Source organism: Mesoplodon mirus (assembly GCF_964341445.2).
Source record: "Mesoplodon mirus genome assembly, chromosome: 19".
Taxonomy (NCBI): Eukaryota; Metazoa; Chordata; class Mammalia; order Artiodactyla; family Ziphiidae; genus Mesoplodon; species Mesoplodon mirus.
In genome coordinates this window covers 33,197,690-33,216,930 of record NC_138995.1, presented here as the reverse complement: position 1 = coordinate 33,216,930, position 19,241 = coordinate 33,197,690, and the positions used below count along the sequence as shown (strand labels likewise).

The window sequence follows — 19,241 nt, the reverse complement described above, 5'->3', positions numbered from 1 at the left end:
AAATACATTTCGGGGCCCTAGCTAAATAGAAATGCACTCTAAAAACACAGACACAGTATTTTGTTTTATCTGTTGCAAAAAAAGAATGTATTTGATTACTTGAGTAAAATTACAGTATCTCTGTTGTTAGTAAGTATTAAATGTTAAAGAAATTGGACCCCCCCCCTTTCCTTTCAACTTTCCAAGAAAGTGCATGTAACAGTCCAATTTTTTTCTTCCATAACCTAATACAAAATAAACAAACACTATACCTGCTCTCTTGATCAAGAAGAAGCATTTGCTCTTGTAAGGAACATATGTACATTTTAATGAAAGTGATATTTGTTATTGTATATACAAGAGCATCTACATTTTCTCCACTGAAGGTTGTTCAAGATGCTATACTTAGCAGCATTGTGAAATTCCAGCACACATTTTCTATTGTGAATATACCTACAAGGCAAAATGTTACGTCTTAGTTTCAACTACCAAAACAACACTTGTATTTTCTCTAGAGAATTCTGCGTGCTTATCACTGTACAGAAACTTATTAACATTGAGGACGACTCAAGTAAAAAGCACGATACAAAGAGCAGTTCAAAACGGAAAGGGTTAAATCTACAAAAAAAAAAAAAAAAAAAAAAAGCAGATTGAATTTTAGAACAAAAATCAAAAAAACCCAAACCTTTCAAAGAACCACACAGTTCAGTCTGTACTTTCAGTCCTTTCCTTAAATTTGTTTCGAAAGATTAGACAATGTGTTTGCTGATAAAATTTTCCAGCAGGATCAAAGTGTACATTTATATACAGATTTTATTAGAGATCTAATGCATCACTGAGGCATTTCATCAACACCAGATTCATATTAAACTGGATATAGAAAATAAGTTAATGCCAGATTAAGACCGCCTAGCAGGGCAACTTGCAATTGCCATAAATGTTACAGCAAGTTTACAGGACTCTAGTCAATTAGTATTTAGTCCAAAAATACAGAAGACCAAAGTTAACGCTTGCATCCTGTTTGCAAAGCCAGGTTATATCACTAATAAATAAGCTTTCTTAGAACTCTAGAAGTTGAACAAGGTACAAAAGAATGTCTTCAGAATGTTGTAGTTCAGAGATCTGGGGGGACCAGAAGGTGGGGGGCATGGGGCAAGGAGTAGGAGGCAACCATGGGTCTCATTCTGAACGGGGATGCTCTTTCTCCAGCCAGAGTGGATTTAACTTGTGACGATCTCTTTGCTGTCTTCCACGAAGCGGGTGAAACGGAAGTTGGTTCCATTCTCGCTGCTTGCCATCTTCTCAAGGCCAGCCAGGGGCGCACTGGGTTCTGAGTTCTGGAGCTTCTCCAGGTTTCCCGTCAGCCCACTAATAGGTGAGCTGCTCCCGCTGCCCAGGCTTCCAGGAATTGGAGGGATGCCGCCGTTCTGAATGACCGAGATCTCGTTGGCCTTCATCGCCAGCCCATTGGACAGCGCTGCTGCATACTGATTCCAGAAACTGGAAGGATCCCCACTTCCTGACCTGGCCGCCAAATCCTTCTGGAACATTTCTGGGAACTTGACGGGATTGCCTCCTAGGAATGTCATGGGGCCATCCACGGAGAGCCGGCGACCCCGGCGGGCAGGGGTGCTGTTCCACATGTGAGTGCCCATGTGTACCTGGGATGGGGGAAGAGAGGAGAGGAGGGAGAAAAAAAGGGGAGAGAGAAGAAGGGAGAAGCTGAATAGTTGAATCTGTCTCAACTCGTATCCCAACACTCGACAGGGCAAGTGGCCGCAATGTCTATTCTTATTACCTGCCCGACAGTGGGAAAGGTAACAAGAGCTGTCCGCTCCAGTCCGCTGGTAATGAGGTGTCTGCTCTCTGTAGCCCTGGGCCACCTTTCCTCTGCCTGGGCAAGGATGCCTTACTTACTCCTTTTTTATTACCTGTATTTAGCTTATAATGGCCTCAAGCAAGCCAGTCAGTCAGTCACAGATAGCTCCTTTCAGGGTGAGAATTGTTATGTCCACTCTCATTGCCATGGTAAGTATTGCATCTGACACCTTTTACCCTATAAATGTCCTTTTCAGATGGGAAGAAAGTGCCCCTCACTGATTGCCCATTGGAGGGCCTGCGCGTGGAGAGAAAAAGCCAGAAAGTAATTATTCATTTCACATTACTGGCCGCAATCTCCAGAGAAATACTCTGTCAACAGAAAAATGTACACAGTAAGGGTGTTCAACTGTTGCTCTAGAACTTAAGCATATTTGCTTTCCTTCCAACACATATCAGTAGGAAATGTTGTATGATCAATTATCACAATACCCATTAGCCGAGCGGTGACGTTACCGTTTTTAGAAAGACAAGCCACGCTGGACTGCAGAGTTATGAAAAAATAGATGCCAACGCTGAGGAGAACTGTAATTATTAAGTGATACGGGCAGCACACAGGCCACATGGAGGCCTTTAATCAATACCCCATGGCAACGCTGTGCTGTCTGACTTGGTAGGTAAAGCAATTCATTTGGTGCACTTAGCGAGTCAACAGGACTAGGCCGCCGCTTCGCTTAGGTACCAACTTATTCAATGCACTCTGACATTCAGCAAGCTGCAGCCTGCCCCAGTCCCTGCCGTGATCCTGACCTGCACGGGCACCCACGTTTCTCCAGATCAGTCACATGCAACAGGTTCCCTTTCGAGAACTCTCTCCCTGACTGTCTGGACTGAAGACTCTGGGAACGTACCTTACAAACAGTCAACGGCCAAGAGAGAAAGAGGGCGGCTAGGGTGGGTCTGGGTGAGGTACAGGTGGAGGGAGGTACCTTAAGATTGCCTTTTGTCGTGAAAGCTCTCCCACAAATAGTGCAAGCAAAGGGTTTCTCTCCAGTGTGAGTTCTCTCGTGAATCTGCAGGGCACTCGACGAGGAGAAGGTCTTGCCACACGTATTGCAGTAGTGCTGTTTGGGGGTCCTCCTGGGCAGAGCTGGGAGCAGAACTGGGGACGTGGCGGACGATGACAGAGGCCCCGAAGGGACGTGACTGGTGGGGGTGTCCTTACTGTCCTGAGGAGTCACATGCACGAAGCCGTTGACCTCTGTCTTGATGAGAGACGCCAACGAGTTGGCGGGAATCACCGCCGAGTTCTGATTGGGGCCAAGGTTGGAACTGGGCTCAAAGAGCTGTGATGGTAGATCTCGCATCTGATGTGTCAACATGTGTTGCTTCAAATTACCCTTGGTGGAAAAGCCACGACTGCAGACTGTGCAAATAAATGGTCTCTCTTTGGTATGACTTCTGTAGTGAATGTCCAAGGCACTCTGACAAGCAAAGGTTTTGCCACAAATATCGCAAGCAGTGTTTTTAAATTTACCCCGGTCTCTGAAAGGGAAGAGGATCCCCAAAGAATCTTCCTTGATGATTTTCTCTGTGTGACTAGATGTCAAATCCAAAGCCCCACCGTTCACTGGGGTGGGAGACAGACCATTGGCGAAGTCGCTTGCCCCTGCTCTCTGCGGCTTCTCCTCGGCGCTGGGTGACTTGTGGAATTCCTGGGTGCTGTTGGATGGGGACAGAGCCTGCATGGAGGAGGTAGACTCTGAGATGGCCGGGCTGCCAGCACTTTGGCTCTCCATGTCACCACCCACCGAGGACGAATCGTTGGTCAGGACGTCCCCCTCGACGGACCCGTTCTCCACTGACTTCAGGCTGGCCTGCAGCTGCTCTGCCAGGCCGGCATTGATCATCTTCATCTGATTTTCCAAAGCAGCGATGCTCGACATCTCTAGAGGCAAAGGCGAGGAAGACAGGCTGTCTTGGGACGCGTCCGCGGACTTGGGCGTGTCCGGGATGCTGCCCTCAGGACAGTCTTCCATGTTTTCATCGGAGAAGTTGTCTAGGTCATCAAAATTTTTCTCATCAAAGGAGCCCGTGTCCGACTCCATGGACTCGGGGTAGCTGTCAGGGACCGGGGTGTTGGGGATCTGGCCCCCCATGTGCATTCGGATGTGCTGCTGTAGGACGACAGCGTTCGTGAACTTCTTCTGGCAGATGGGGCAGGAATGCTGGACTCTGAGCGGGGGCATAGCACGATGGACGCTGTAATGGGTTTTCAGGTTCCCTTTCGTGGTGAAAGCCCGGCCACAGATCTTACACTTAAAGGGCCTCTCCCCGGTGTGGGTGCGGTAGTGCATCTTCAAGGCGCTCTGACAACTGAGGACCCGGTGGCAGATGATACACTCATTGGGGTCAGTGGCCTTCTTGTCAATGTTTTCGACCAGCTGCTGAAGCTTGGATGTCTCTGAGGCCTGGGCCGAGTCCAAGAGTCCCCCAAAAGGGAACTTGGCCTTGAACTGCTCGGACATGAGCGGCAACAAAGGGTTGGTGAAAGTCGAGGCACTGCCTGGGCCAACGTCGGATGCTAGGGAGCTCAGCACGCCAGTGCTCACGGTTGGGGCTGAGCTGGGGACCACGCCGCTCTCTTCGCTTTTGCCACTGGAGGGGGGCCCAGTGGAACCTTCCGCTTCCTCTGGGAGCCCACCCGGGTTTCTCGAGGCCGGCTCGGGAGCCCCGGAGTCACTTTTGACGGAGCCCGGGGGGCTGGCGGCAGAATGGCTGATGGGGATGGGGGCTGGCTCTTCGGTCTTGATGAAGGGGGTGAGGCTCGGGAGGGTCGGGGGCAACGGCAGGCCGACTGAAGTGGTCAGAGTGGGCAGGACCGGTTTGGTGTCTAGCCAGCTGGTGACCGGCTTTTCTGGAGGAATGGACATGCCGTAGGGGATGCCGGTACTGGTCGGGATGTTGTCCAAATGCTCAGGCACGGGATAGGGGTTCATCTGGATGTGAGGGTACTTCTCTTTGTGGCGCTGAAAGTGGACTTTGAGGTTCCCCTTGGTGGAGAACCTGTTCCCGCAGATGTTGCACTTGAACGGCCTCTCTCCGGTGTGGGAACGGAGGTGGATCTGCAAGGCACTGTCGCTTCCGAAGACCTTCGCACAGAACCTGCACTTGTGTTTGAAGAAGGCCTCGTCCGAAGCGCTTTTTGCTTCGAAGGCAGTGACATTTGGTGGCTTGCTTTTTCTTTGCTGGGCCAAGGCAGACAAGGGGTTTAAATCCTCTGCCGTCGTTCCGATGTTGGGCAAAGGGCTGGGGAAAACCGAGTTAGCAGGGGCCGGCTGAGGTAGAAGTGGATTAGATGCAGGACTCAATAGACTGCTTATTGCAAAAGCTGGTGAGGAGGATGCCGAGACTGCGGGGCTGCCGGCATGGGCATGGGAGGCGCCCGCGCTCGAAGCCACTTTTTCCGAGGATGGGGTGGGAACTGCCGCCGCCAATATGTGAACGCTGGGGGAAGAGCCGCTGTGGGGTGGACCGATGGTGTTGCCAGAACTGCTCTGAGGTAGCTGGATGGGGGGGAGCTGTTTCACACCGCTGATGCTGGCAGATTGGCTAGCGAGGCTCTGTGCTAACCCAGCTGCTGCCGCCAGCTGCTGAGATAAATGGGAGCTGAGTGTGGACAAGGGGTTGGCAGATGTTCGTACAGTACCTGGAGAAGGACTAGAAGATGTTGGCAAGTCTGTGTTCTGAGAAGCCAACAGCAATATTTGGTGACGAATCTGTTCGATCAGTTGCAGCTGATGGATCTGCTGCTGCTGCAGAGCTAAGAGCTGCTCCATCAGGGCCGGGACGGCCAGCTTGCCTCCGGAGGCCCCATTGCACCTCGCTTCCTGGGAGAACTGGGCCACCGCCACCTTGGTGCTCTGGAGGTTCTCGATGATGACGTTGCTGTTGATCACGGAGAAGTTGCCCAGTGTTGTCAGGTCCCCGAGTTGAGGTAGAGAGGTTGTGATCGCTGAGGTACCTGGGCAGGAGCTGCCGCTGCTGCAGCTTGGGGGGGCACTGCTGTCGCCACCGCTGCTCAGGGGGCCGCTGGCGCCTTTGTTGGCCACCGGGGCCTCCACCTCCATGGACTCTTCCCTGGCCGGTCCGTGGGGTTCCGCCAGGTCACTGCAGTCTCCTTGCTCTGTTTTGTTAGCTGTGTTGTTCATCTGTTCCTCGGGATGATCCGGAGCCGGGCTGGGGGAGAAGGTTTCAGGTGGGGACGCTGGACTTTCATTTACAATTAAAACGAGTTGGTTTTTAGTACAGTTCTTCTTGTGGAGCAGGAGATCTGACAATTCAAAGAACTCGGCGCAGCACCGGCCGCAGACGTGGGCATCCTTACTCTTAGTGGTGCGGCTGGGTTGACCCTTCTCTGTGTCTCCTGCAAACGTCCAAAGGAGCAGGGTTAGCGAGTGAGCCAGGACACCCAGACATCCATGACTTCAAAAAAAAGAGAAAGGGGTTGATCAACTCTTTTCTCCCTGTGAAACTCAAAACTGTGGCCCCTGAAAAACCATCAATATTCCCTAAGAACAATCATGATTAAAATTTTTAGGCTGTTGGAGGACTTCCTATCAATCTGGTATCTCCGAGAGCCAGGACCTTCAGGTAATCCATCAAGATATAAAATACTGCGAACTGCAGACATTGGTGCATAATGAAATTCCATAGCAAAATATTGATTTCCAATATTTTTTTTTTTTTTTTTTTTTTGCGGTATGCGGGCCTCTCACTGTTGTGGCCTCTCCCGTTGCGGAGCACAGGCTCCGGATGCGCAGGCTCAGTGGCCATGGCTCACGGGCCCAGCCGCTCCATGGCATGTGGGATCTTCCCGTACCGGGGCGCGAACCCGTGTCCCCTGCATCGGCAGGCGGACTCTCAACCACTGCGCCACCAAGGAAGCCCTGATTTCCAATATTTTATACACGTTATTGTCTACTCATCCAGAGACGGTCCAGCCACCATCCTGAGGACTTATTAGGCTCTTGAGTTTCTGTCAACCTTATTCATTTTCAACTGATTCAAAGATATCTGTGAGTTTGTTCTGTCACTAAACTAATTTGTAGTCATTCAGGTTCCAATCAGTGGTTGACAAGGGGGAAAAAAAAATGCATATCACCAAGCTGAAGACTGACAACTTGAAAATCACCTCCAGTCCCTACCTAGAACCTGAGCTACGTCTGATCCGTGACAAGCACACTTTAGCCACATCAGTAAGAAATCCTCCAGACCACTCAAGACTCAGCTGAATACAAGAGAAAGCAACGTGCAACACACACACACACACACACACACACGGGAGAAACACAATGATCATAATCCGTTACAAGGCCTGCCTGGCACCTATATATCACCCTGTGGCATGTTTATTTTTAAAATTAAAGAATGCGACTGTGGCTACCATCCTGCTAATCGAGGAATATATGCCACTATGCTCCAAATGGCAACATTATGCCTCTAAATATTTCAACAAAAGTGCTCTTTCTATGTATAAAAACTGGCACAGGATTTACGTTTCTGATTAAACATCAACTTAAAGAAAGATGTGCAGTTAAGGGGAAGTGAAGAATAATTCTTGGTTTCCAGTTTGGAAATGCTTTGCAATTCTCCTTGTCTGAATGCCTTTAAAAACAGTTTGCTCTTAACTGTTATCAATTGTTTAACAGATTGTCCTGAACCTTTCATTATAAAATCCCTTTATTTCGTGTTTGTTTCCACTGGTTGCTCAGATTTCTTCTCACTAAGATCCATTTTAAACATAAAAATCTCCAACTCCAAGCTAACATCCTATTCAAAGACAGGATGGCGTCCCATTGTTTGCCCAGCATGGGGAACACCAACTTCTGTTGTACAAATGGTGTGTGGTCATCTCCGAAGGCTGTGAAGAAAAAAAAAAAAAAACTGTTTAATTCAAGGATTACCTCCCTGTGTGCTTTTCTGCAGAACTGAATCAGATAATAGTTAGTTTCCATGACTTCCAAATTGAATCTCCCAGAAAACTTGCAGGGGGAAAAAAAAAAACTAATTGCAAATATGAATAAACGCAAAATCAAATGCTGCTTTTTCAGTAAACTTAGAGTTGACTCAAAAGAGCCTGCCATTTGCCTCTTTGTAGTAAACATCAAAAAAAAAAAAAAAAAAAAGGAAAAAGAAAAGCTTGAGTAGTTTTGCATTCCAGAAAATATAATTAATACCCAAATACTAACTTCTGAAAATTCCTTAACTCTGTTTGCCTTGAGTGATACCACAGTTGATTAGAAGCCCTGTTAAAGTATGCCAAATGTATGCGCACTTTATTCACTGGGAGGGTTATTTGAGTAGCTAAGTTATACTTAACAAGCTAGCTTTCCTAATACCCATCTTTTAATCTCCGCAAGGGTATAGTGCAAAATGCATTAACAATACCAAACAAATCTTGGTTGGAGCAGAAAATACCAATAATGATTCAGTTTTAATTTAATGTTTAATCATTCTAATTGGCACAGGATTCCTCTGCACATTCAAGGTGCTGTTTTAAGCCCTTTCTGTCTCTCTCCCTGCTTTAAAATAATGTAAACAAAATACGCTAAAGTTATGTTGCTTAACTTGGGATGAAAATAATGTGACAAAAATTCTGTTTAAAGTTTCTTATTTTGACAACCAATTTTAAATGATGCATCCATTTCAGATGCTTATTTTAAACTAGGAAATGCAATTCCTAATATATTCAACCGAAATGTTATTTCTTTCTCTTTGCACATTTCCATATGTAATGGTTATGTTTCCATCTACTTTTACAGCCAATTATGAAGGAACAAAAGCTATTCTGTTTGTTCACACATTTTCAACAAAATGCATTAAAACTATTATGTCAGCATGTTCTATTAAGCTCTGCATTCAGTGGAAAATACTTTTCAACCAGCTCACATTTATCAAAACATAAAGCCACTTTAAAACACAGTTTTGCTTGGTCAGCTGGGCTTAGACAAATAATGACAGATTCAGAACTAAATAACTAGCAAGGGAAATCAGAAAACTGACTTCATCAATTGTACACATTACAATGCAGTTGCTTCAAATATTTAGCACATCTGTGCTCACGATTAAAGGGCATTTTTTAATTCTTTATAACTTGCAAACATCTGATATTCTCATAATATAGAGAGAAAATAAAAAGGTTACTTTACAGGATTTAGCTGATTATTACTTTCCTGTGCTCCAATTCTGCATTTGTGCTGTTTCAAGACTCACTTGAGAATTTTCAAGTTTTTCGACCTGAACAGTTTTACATTTAGGGTTGTGCTAACTGGATGGAAAATATAGGCATTTAAAAATAAGTGCCTGCCTTCTAAGAAAGAGACTGTGTTTAAAAAAAGCTGCCCATATTTTAGCTTAGATTTTCACATTTTAATAAGCTGACATTTGATCTCACTGTAGAGTCAACTAATTTAATTTCCTGATGTTTATGAACACCAAAAAAAAACCCTGATATCTATTTTGATTTATTTCAAAAGCAGGTGTCGCTACACTATAATAATTCTTAACTTTAAATCTGCCTTCTGAACAGAATTCCAATGAAACAGCTTTATATATGTATAAAAAAAAAGACAAAACATGAGGACTAGTTTGAATCTTTAACTACCAAAGGAAATATTTTAAGTTGTAATAAGATATATATACACACACACACACACAAACATGTTCTAATTCATTTTTCTGACCATTTGCTATCTTGCATCTCTCTCAATAATCTGTTACACAGGATTGCAACTGGTGACCCCCTTATAGTAAATACAGTTGCCTTGTTCCCTGTACTATGGTGAAAACAATATTCCAGTTCCTCTTCTATGGATTTTGCATACAAATTAATTTTGTAATCGTGGTCATATAGAAAAATTTAAGAAGTAGTGGTTTTCTAAGTATGTACACACAAAAAGATATTTGGAATTTTCTGGGTTTCTTTTCCCCACTCTGGGTCAGGAGAGGAGGTGATCTTATAGCTCCAGCCAATGTATATGAAAATCCCAGATGTTTTAGTTCCCATTGTACTGTTTAGGTTCTTCATGCCCATTTCAAATGTGTCAGTTTTCATCATCTGAACTAAACATTGCAGAAGAGGAGACAGAAAATTGAAGTGTTCCAGTGTATCTGTCTGCTGAGAAAACAAAAATACAACTATGCCCCACACTGAAAGGTTTAGCCAGCCAGGAAAACAAAAGAAAACAAAACAACACAACAGCCCTACTGTACCACGTTGAGTTTTCTTTTTTGGAGCTCCCCGGAAAGACCCTTCACTTTACTTCCCATTATCTTCAGATCACATTAACATTTTTAATAAAACCTCACAAGACTGTGATTTTGGAACCTATCATTTTAACTGGCTGTTCCTTTTTGTAGACCAATTTCGAAAGGCTATCACAAACATTTTTGATTGATTGGTCTTCTCTCTTGTTTTCTTTCTCTTTCACAGACCTGGGAAAAACCTGCATCCGAATGTCCAGCTTAAGATTCCAAAGCAATTTTCAACACCGCCACATATGCTCTGCATATTTTCTGTAATGTCTTAAGTTTCCTCTATGGGGTATGCAACCACATGACACATTTTACTGGCCCCCTTCAAGTCCCCTCACTGTTCTGACTGGGATTAGCGTATTCTCGAGGGGAAGAATACAAGGGAAAATCTCTGAAAAAATAACAACACGGACAAGACAGTCCTTTGAAAATCGTGATACCAGCCCACCTAATGTACACAATAAATGAAAGGGGAAAATGTCTTCCCCTTGGATGAATCAAACTGAACACTAGATGGGGTTCCAGTTGCAAGGGTTTGTTCAAAAACTTCTTTGTGGCTTTCCTCTTCCAGTGACGCGTAAAAGAGACTGCTTAAGGCGAGATCTAAACTTTGACTACATAAACATTGGCAAAGGCACAAGAAACTAAATCCCCGTTGTTTGAGGGTAAAACTGAGCTATGGGAACTACCTGTCAATCTTCCCCTTTGGGGGTCTGGCATCTGAGGGTGACAGGGGAATAAGGTTAGGAAAAGAAGCCAAGCTGATAAGGTGAAACTAAAATAAACTTCGAACTTCCTGCTAAGTGACTAGCAAGACTCAATTTGGGGGTCACTGGGAAGATTCTGAAGGACATATTATGATCTGGACCTTGTCACCTCTGCATGGGAGGAGGCTAGCAAAGGTTAAAACAGCTCGACACATCTAGGTTTTCCAAAGCCTGGCACACCGACTTTTTTTCTTTTGGAGGGGGAGGGGTGCTGGTTCTTGGGATAATTTACCATCTCCTTCGTTCAACTGCTCAATGACTGCCGTTTTGGTAATCTAAGAATATTTGGGAAGACTGGGCTAGCTGTATCAGGAGGTACCTTAGAAAAACCGAATTAAGTCTACAGAAGGAATTAGTTCTGGCTACTCCACTGAGTTTGGCTTTTCCCAATTTCAAAAAAACTGAACTGCTGGTCTAAGTCTCCCCCAGCTTTTTGGTAAGATCTCTGCGTTAAAAATTTGGGTTTCTGCTTTCTAAAGGACTGTGGGTCAAGACAACTTGCTACCTGCGAAAGTAGAAAGAAATGAAATAAAGTCCCCAAAGAATAACCTATAAATTGGCACTCGTGCCTATAAACCATAGGTGAACCTGGATGTAAAATAAATCACAAAACATTCGGTATCACAAATCCACTTTAACACACGCTTTCTCGTGTCCATCCACCCTTCGCTTGTTTGTGTGTTTGTCACATTTTTGGAAGTATGTACAGCCTGCAGCAAATCCCCCCTCAAACAGTTTGCATTTTCTCAACCAGAATCTTCCATTATGCCACAAACTTAAAATAGCCCTGATTAAACATGAGTACTTTCCAACTGCCTTATCGTGCAGGTGTCGGTTTTTCAAAAAAAGCAATTAATTACAGTTCTCTCTAACCTTTGGGCCCAGAAATCAATGTGTTGCCATTAAGCTGCTCACAATGAGTAAATTACTTTGGTAAATAACAGAATTTCATTATTAATATAAATAAAAGGAATTTTTATGATACTTTATATGACAGGCAGGGTGTTATCTCCAGTTCATGATGCTTTTATCTTTCTTCCAATATGATCTTTTCCTTGAAAAAGCTGGGCACCGAAATCCTTTCTTAATAGATGAATGGAGTCTGAGTGGGCCATCCATGTAGTTCCAGGAATCTTAAAAACACTACCCAAAGAAGAAAAACCCAACACACACACACACACACACACACACACCCCTCTGAAATCCAAATCTCTAGTAAAGAACCCACATATAAAATCAGTAGATTCTAATGTGTCCGTTCCTCAGAATTATTTATCTCAGTAAATAATTTTCCCAATGGCAGTCATCTTTCTACAAGTAATTCGAAACTTGTTGAATATCATTTAAGAGACAAGTAAGGTGCCAAAATCTTGGTTTCATAGGAAACAGAAAAATCCCCCAGTTTATTTTAGGGTTTTATAGCTGCACCAAAAGTAGAATTAAAATATGAACATCATAAGACTGACCAAATAATCTTGTTTTCTTGAACTTGTTCCGATGAAGTTATCCTCGGGGCTGCTGAGCCTGGCTGGGATTTTCTTTGTATGCGCGCACACACTTAAACACACACAGGCGTGACATGCGGCACGGCAAGCCTGGCTGCTCCCAGCCTTGGGAGTCGCTCCTTTAGGGCTCTGGTAACTGGGGTCTACAAACTTTTCTAGGTCCCACTCTGGGCCGAGGTCACGAAATTGGAGGTGCCAGCATCTGCTAAGGGCACCGCCGACTAGATTTCACTTGGTATGTTCAACATTTCATTTGCCATATTGTAAGCCCATCTCAAGATAGAAAAAAAAAGTAACCACGTTGTTTAAGGAAAGGTTTATCTTCTAAAAATTTAACAAATTTGTGTATATTAAAACAAACAAACAAACCCGCAAACCAAAAAACAGAACCCGACAGACAGCTCTTTGAAGTGTATTTTCTGGGTGGATAGAAGAATGGGTTGCTGAATATACTGCATGAAAGGTGGTGACTTTTTAAAGGTAACTTGGAGACAAGTCATGATCTCTCAGTTCTCTGTATCTCACAACTATTCCCAAATAAAAAGAACTGGAGTGTGTAAGGCCCTCCTGTAAATCAGACATGGAGAAGGATTAGTTGTGTACTAATATTATTACAACATACTAAATCCTGTAACCCTATTACAAAATCTACCCTCTAGGCAGCTTCTCCTAAACTTATTGTTCAACCATGTAAAAACAGTCATAATCTAAAACCATTACAACTGGAGAAAAGGAGGGGGTTAGGGAGAGGTGAGAAAGGGGGCTGGGAGGGGAGTGTTTCCTACGGTGCCCCTAACAGTTTACTGCCTCTTAGGACAATGAACCAGCTTTGGGGGATAAAAAAGAAAGAAAAAAGAAAGGAAGGAAGGAAGGAAAAAAGTAAAAGAAAGGGAAAAAAGAAAGAAAGGAAACTTGATTCAGTGACTTAACTAACTTACCTCAAAGCTCAAACTAAAAAAAAAAAAAAACAGTCCTAATAAATAATAATGGTCAGAGGTAGTGAACTCCTTTTATGCTATCGCTTTATGAGAAGGCTTAACTATTAAAAACTCTGGATTCAGAAGGCGACAGGAAAAAGGCAAAGATCTAGCAAGCATCAATTCTCTGGGAAGCCCGAGCCTTTAATTTTTTCTTTTTTGAAAATATAGAAAATCAGTACACATTTATTTTTTTAAAAAAAGACTTAAAAAACTCTTGTCTCTCCTCCCATGAGGTTTGGTCCTCTACAAACTGTTAACTTTAACAGTATTACTGTGATGAAGGTCTCACCAGAAACTTTAGGAAAGATGGGTGTGGGAGTGAGATGCAGAAGAGACCAGCTGAGAAAACCCAGAAAAATACCGAGGCAGCGGCCTTGGGTAATTTCACCTCACTGTACCTCGACTACCCGGTCTCGCCTGGGGTGGAAAGCGGGGATCAGGGGTTCTTCTCAGCGGACTGAGAAATCGCAGAGGCTCTGGGTAAGGCTTGAAGCTCCAGAAAGTACTGGGGTGGAGGGAGCAAATATTGTAAACAAATTCCTTAATCGGTCTCTGTTTTCCCCAATTTCTTAAGGGACCCCCCACGCCAGGAGTCCCCTTTCAGGACAGTCGGGGTTTAGGGGGAGTCCCTTCGCTTCTCTGCCTGGGTTCTGCGCGGGTCCCTGCGCCCCAGCTCTGCTGAGAAGCAGGCCTCTCAGGAAGGACCCCGGGGACCTTGAGGTCCGGGCGGCCGCAGAGTTTAGGGGACAGAGGTGCCGACCAAAGGGCACGCTTCGGAGCCCTATCGGGGTCCAGTTCCCTCCTCCACACCCCAAAATGATGCCCGGGACTGGAGCATCCCGAGAGGCATCCCGAGTCGCGGAGACCGCTTGGAGGTTGCCCCTCGTCCTTCCGCAGCCGAGGGGCGAGCACTGTGCCCGGGGAACCCAGCCCGAGCGCCGCTCCATCGCCTCTGGCCCTGGGCCTGGGAGCTCGGAGGCCCCTAAAGTGAAACACCTTTAGGAATAAGGAAGGATTCGAGGTGTCCTGCCTCTGTACCCCGGATTCCCTGCCCGGATCTCTCCCACTCTCGGCCTTAGCTCCCTAACACAAACTTTGTTCTGGACTTGTTCGTTCCCTTCGGGACCCCTCAGCTGTCGTCTCCATCGTAAGAAGCTAGTGCCTCTGTTTTAGGGGGATTCTCTCGTGGCTAGATAGCACCCCAGCTCTGAGAAAACGACCCTTACTACTCCTGGAAGTACAAGGTACCACGATCCTCAGCGGGAACCAACCGAGTTTAAAGATTTCTTGGGGGCGCGGGGGATGCATGTGTTGGGAGAAGAGATGCTGGGATAAACTTGGGTAGCCGGACCCCGACACTTTCCCCCATCTGCCGGCACTCAGTCTGGGGAGCATCCAGCTGCAAAGAGCACTCTCCACTCCGGCCTCCACCCTGGTGTGTCAGGCACGGGCGCCCCAACACAGGTCCCCATCTTCTTGCAGCTCCGAACTCCCAAAGGCACCCCATTCCGCGGTGCGGGCCCAGGAGGAGTGGGAGTGTTGGGGGGAGGGGGAGCGCGGCGCAGGGAGCTCCCCCCACGTTCCGAGTTGAGCCCAGAGCACAAAGTAAACTTCCTTCCCTCAGGCAGCAGGGCCAGGGCGGCGGAGGCCAGGCCGGGGCCCCGGGCGCGGGCCGGGAAGCGCGTGGAGCCCCGCGCAGGCAGGGGCCGACGGCCTCTGCCCGCACCCGCGTCCCGCCGGGCACCCGGGCCCCTGCCGCAGCTTGGAGGGTTCCGGGCTCCGCTCCCCGGAAAAGCCGGGACGGAGAAGCAAGGCCGGCGTGCCCTCTTTCCTCCCCATAGGAGGACCCAACAACTCCGGAAAGATCCTGCCGGGAGAAGTGTTTGCTTTCCCCCGTTGCAAGGGGGGAAGCCCAGCAAAGGCAAATTGAAAATTAAAAAGAAAAAAAAAATCGCGAAGTCGAAAAGGCGATTCGGGACGCGGCGGCGGCGGCGGCGCCGCGGCCGGGCGGTGGGCGCAGGGGTCAGCCGCGTGTGCGTGGGTGCGAGTGCGCGTGAGTGTGAGTGCGTGTGTGCGCGTGTGTGTGTCCGCGGCACGGTCCGGAGCACTTACCATCTCGCCGGGGGAGCGAGGCCACTTCGGGGTCGGATTGGAAATGTTGAGGCTTCGCTTGCTTCCTCCGCGACATGCTGGCTCAAACATCAGCTGGGGCAGAATAAAAAATTACTAAAAAAAAATCTTCTCAAAATTACGGAAATCGAGCGGCGGCGGCGGCGGCGGCTCCCCCCGCCCGCCGGCCCGCCCGCCCCCTCCCCGGCTCCCCGGCCCCGGGCGCAGCGCGCATGTGTCCTGCTATAATTATGATTATCAATAATGCATTGCGATTAATCATAGAGGGGCTCTTTGAAAGGCGATTGGCACCGGGCCAGCGCTATTCAAACCCGCTCGCCTTAATCAATTAGTTCGTGATTTGCTGCAGACCCCTGTCTCTCCGCGCGCTGGCCCAATAAGCCGGCCGCGGGGCTGGCTCTGCGCGCCGCGCCGCCCGACACTGGGTTAACCCTCTTCGCGACCGCCAGGGACTCCACGGCCGGGCCGCCGGGGGCCTGCCTCCTCGCCTCTGCGCACCAGGCGCCCCGGCCTGAGCCCCCCTCCCTCCCTCGGCCCCCCCATCCCGGGCTGGGCCGACCCAAATTAGCATGCCCTCCCCGGAATTAAACCTCCCCGGGTGGGGGGTGGGGCCGGGCGGCGGGGCCTGGGGACCCGGGCTGCAGGCGCGCGGCGAACTTCCCAACTCCGGCGCTAGGCGCGCCGGCCCGCGGGGGGAAGGAGTCCCGTGGCGGGATTTGGGGGGAGGAAGTCCCGTTTCTTGAGTGTTTCTTCGTTTCTTTAAGAGCTACCAGAAAGCAGCCCACCCCCACACCCATTAAAAAAAAAATAAGCGAGTGGGGAAGAGCCAGCCCCACGCCGGTCCGCCTCCCGCCCGCGGCCAGGCCTCCCTCCCGCTCGCCGCCTGGCTCGGCGCTCCTCCGCCCCGAGTTCTCCATCCCCTGGATCCCGGGCTCGCGGGGCGCGGAGAAGAGGACCAAGGAAAGGTTTGGGAACATGACGGGTTTGGGGCTTTGGGGGGGAGGGGCAGCTCTCCCGCCACCCCGATCCTCCTCAAAGGGCCCCGATCCTCCAGCCTCTCGCTTGCTCCCTCGCTCCCTTTCTCTACCTCGGACATTCCCAGGACAATTAGGGCTGAAGTTTTCGGGAGAAGCGGCCCCGAGCCCGTGGGATAAGGGGGCGGCCCGGCTCCGCCCAGGACCCCTCCCGGACCTCCCCCTCGGCTGCCCGGGTTGGCTGCAGGGTGCGTCACTCCGCGGGGAGGCGGCGGCGGCCGTGGCGCCGCAGATCCCGGGGCGGGCGGCGAGCGGGGACCGGCCTGGGATCCGAGTTCAGCTCCAGCCGGGGGGAGGGGAGGGGCCGCCGTTTACCCAGCACGCTGCAACCCTCCCCTGGCCTCGGGAGGCGCGGGCCTGCCCCGCCGGGCTCCGGGCAAGGCCAGTCCCCGGGACCCCTGGGCTCCCCGACCTGGGGGAGGGGGCCGTACCCCAGGCTCCTGGCGAGGTGGCCGAGCTGAGCCGGGAGTGAGGGGGGGGGGTCCTTGTCCGCAGCAGCCTGGCCCGGCAGAAGCTCGCCTCCACCTCTCAGGCACTTGCCGACAGCGGCGCCCAAACTTTTCGCACCAGGTCCATCTCCCCAGGCTGGGATGCAGCCTCCCCACCCGAGCCCCAGAGCCCGGAATGGGGATCCCGGGGCCCGCACTCCCTCCGCTGGGCTCGGGCGCCCGCGAACCTGAGGTTCAGTCCTCGTCTCAGTCTAGCTCTTCCCCCTCGCGCCTCAGGGTCTCCTCGCTCCAAGGTTCCCGAAGTCCTGGGCCCGAGGGACAAACTCAACTTCGGTTGAGTAATGGGGAGGAGGGGGGTGCAGATACACAATCCCTGCCCTATCTCGCGATCGGGAAAGGAGAGGGCTCATAAGGACGCCCCAATTCGGGAGCGCCCTGGAGTCTGGAGAGGAACACAGTCGGTTCGCGCGAAGTGGGCACCAATCTTCGGGTAGAGTTTCGGGTACTCCAGACCCTACTGCGCGCCCCCATGAATCTCTCTAGCTTCTTTGCGCCCCCTCTTTTTTTAAAACCTAGATCTTTTGTGTGCGGGTGAATGTTTCTGTTTTCCTCCTGGCGACTTTATTTTTCTTGGTATAACTTCTCCTTTCTTTCTCCTTGTTCGCCCTTTCTTCACCTTTTCTCCCGCTTATTTTTCCTCTCTTCTGCCCTCGCTCGGTTCCTAACACACACGCGCACACACACACACACACCCTCTGCTCCTCGGTCTTTCTCCCCAGGTCCTGTTGGTTACAGTAGATTTTGATAAAAAGACAAACGAAGCCATCAGTGGGGCTGATGTTGAAGAATGAAGATAATAATGTTTCCATAGGTGGTGCTTCAAATGCCATTATTTCTCACTGAATATTTAAAGAGATCTCTCGGCAAAGATGGATCTGCGTGCTCCTGGGGTGCGAGCGGCTCGCTTCCCCCAGATACCCGGGAAAGTGTGCAGGAGCACGTGTAAACCCTACACACACACACACACACACACACACTCCGCAAACTGTGATCCTCGCAGACATTCCAACCCGCGCTCTCCCAGGTACACCAACGCGGCCGTATGCACTTGCACACTCGTTTCTCCGCTTATGCCCGCGTTTGGAGCCGCCCCGCATCCGTCTCTAACAATCTTGGCTTCTTGAAAGTCCGGGCCTCCGGAGCACCGCGTGCTGCCAAGGAACCAAGAGGAGCTGCCGATCCCGCAAGCCCCTCTTCCCTGTTCGCGCCGCATGCTCCGCGGGACGCTCTCGGGGAGTAGCTTCACACGTGTTCGTTACTTGCTCTGTGTGTGATTAAGATTAAGGGGGGGGGGAACCTTTCCCTCCCCCCCAAAAAACCACCGAAACAACCAACCAAACGAAATGCACAACGCAAAAGCAGCTTGGCGATGTTTAATTAAAAATGGGCGAACAGAGACGAATTAATTGGGGAGATCCAAACTTTAATAACTTTTTTCGTTCTTTTGCGTCCTCGAAGGCGTAGAGGCAGGGGTCTCGCTCCGTGCGCAGCGACCCCCGCTAATTTCTTGTTTGTTTTCTTTCCCTCTGTGGCCCGGAGAGAGGAGAGGGAAGGTGGAGGAGGGGGGATGGGAGGAAGGGATTGGTCAGAATGGCCGGGAGAGGAGAATTGGTCTTTATTGTTGACGGCAATACATCGATTACGGGCCATTGTCTCAGGCCCAAGTTCCTTGGTTCGCAGACACCGGCGCCGTACTGCCAAGGCGCACGGGTGAGGCTTCGAGTGTCGCGAGGCAGAGAAATAATTAAATTAATAAAAACGGAGAGAGAGTGGGGGTCGATCTGCACTTTCGAGCGGGCCGAAAGAAGGCTGGGAGTGCGAGTGAGGTTGCCACAGCTGGAGCCCGTCCCCACGCCCTGCTCACTCAGGAGACCTGTGCGCTCTACTGGGGGTCGCGGGTCCCCGCCTTAGGTGGGGCAGCTGCTGAGGAACTCGGACTGACGGGCCTGGCACTTAGAGGTTGCTCCACGTCAAGGAATGGGGGTGGCCCGAAGTGAAGCAGCGGCTGCGCCAGGGTCGTGACCTCGTGGGCCGGCAGGAACCGCACCCGGGGGCGGCGATTGGCGAGCTGTGCAAACTCACATTTGGGGGGCTTGATGCCCGTGTTTCTACCAACACGTTCCCTCAGTTTTCCCAACACCTACGGAGTCCTTGGTGGGTTTGGCTGGGCCGAAGTGCTGGGCCCCAAGGCTTCGGGCCACAG

At 49.4% G+C, this 19,241-nt stretch overlaps 1 protein-coding gene across 2 annotated transcripts; it reads right to left on the bottom strand.

Moving 5' to 3' along the window:
* Positions 1 to 774: 774 nt before the first annotated feature.
* SALL1 (spalt like transcription factor 1) lies at positions 775 to 17,295 on the bottom strand. 2 transcript variants are annotated; one of them, XM_082607150.1, is made up of 4 exons: positions 17,206 to 17,295; positions 15,478 to 15,570; positions 2,787 to 6,223; positions 775 to 1,640 (listed from the first exon to the last, which is right to left on the bottom strand). In XM_082607150.1, the coding sequence occupies exons 2-4, from the start codon at positions 15,551 to 15,553 to the stop codon at positions 1,200 to 1,202; spliced, it is 3,954 nt and encodes a 1,317-aa protein (XP_082463276.1). In that variant the 5' UTR covers positions 15,554 to 15,570; positions 17,206 to 17,295; the 3' UTR covers positions 775 to 1,199. The 2 variants fall into 2 exon arrangements, with proteins under 2 accessions (XP_082463276.1, XP_082463277.1); XM_082607151.1 differs by lacking the exon at positions 17,206 to 17,295 and adding an exon at positions 16,961 to 17,199.
* Positions 17,296 to 19,241: the final 1,946 nt, after the last annotated feature.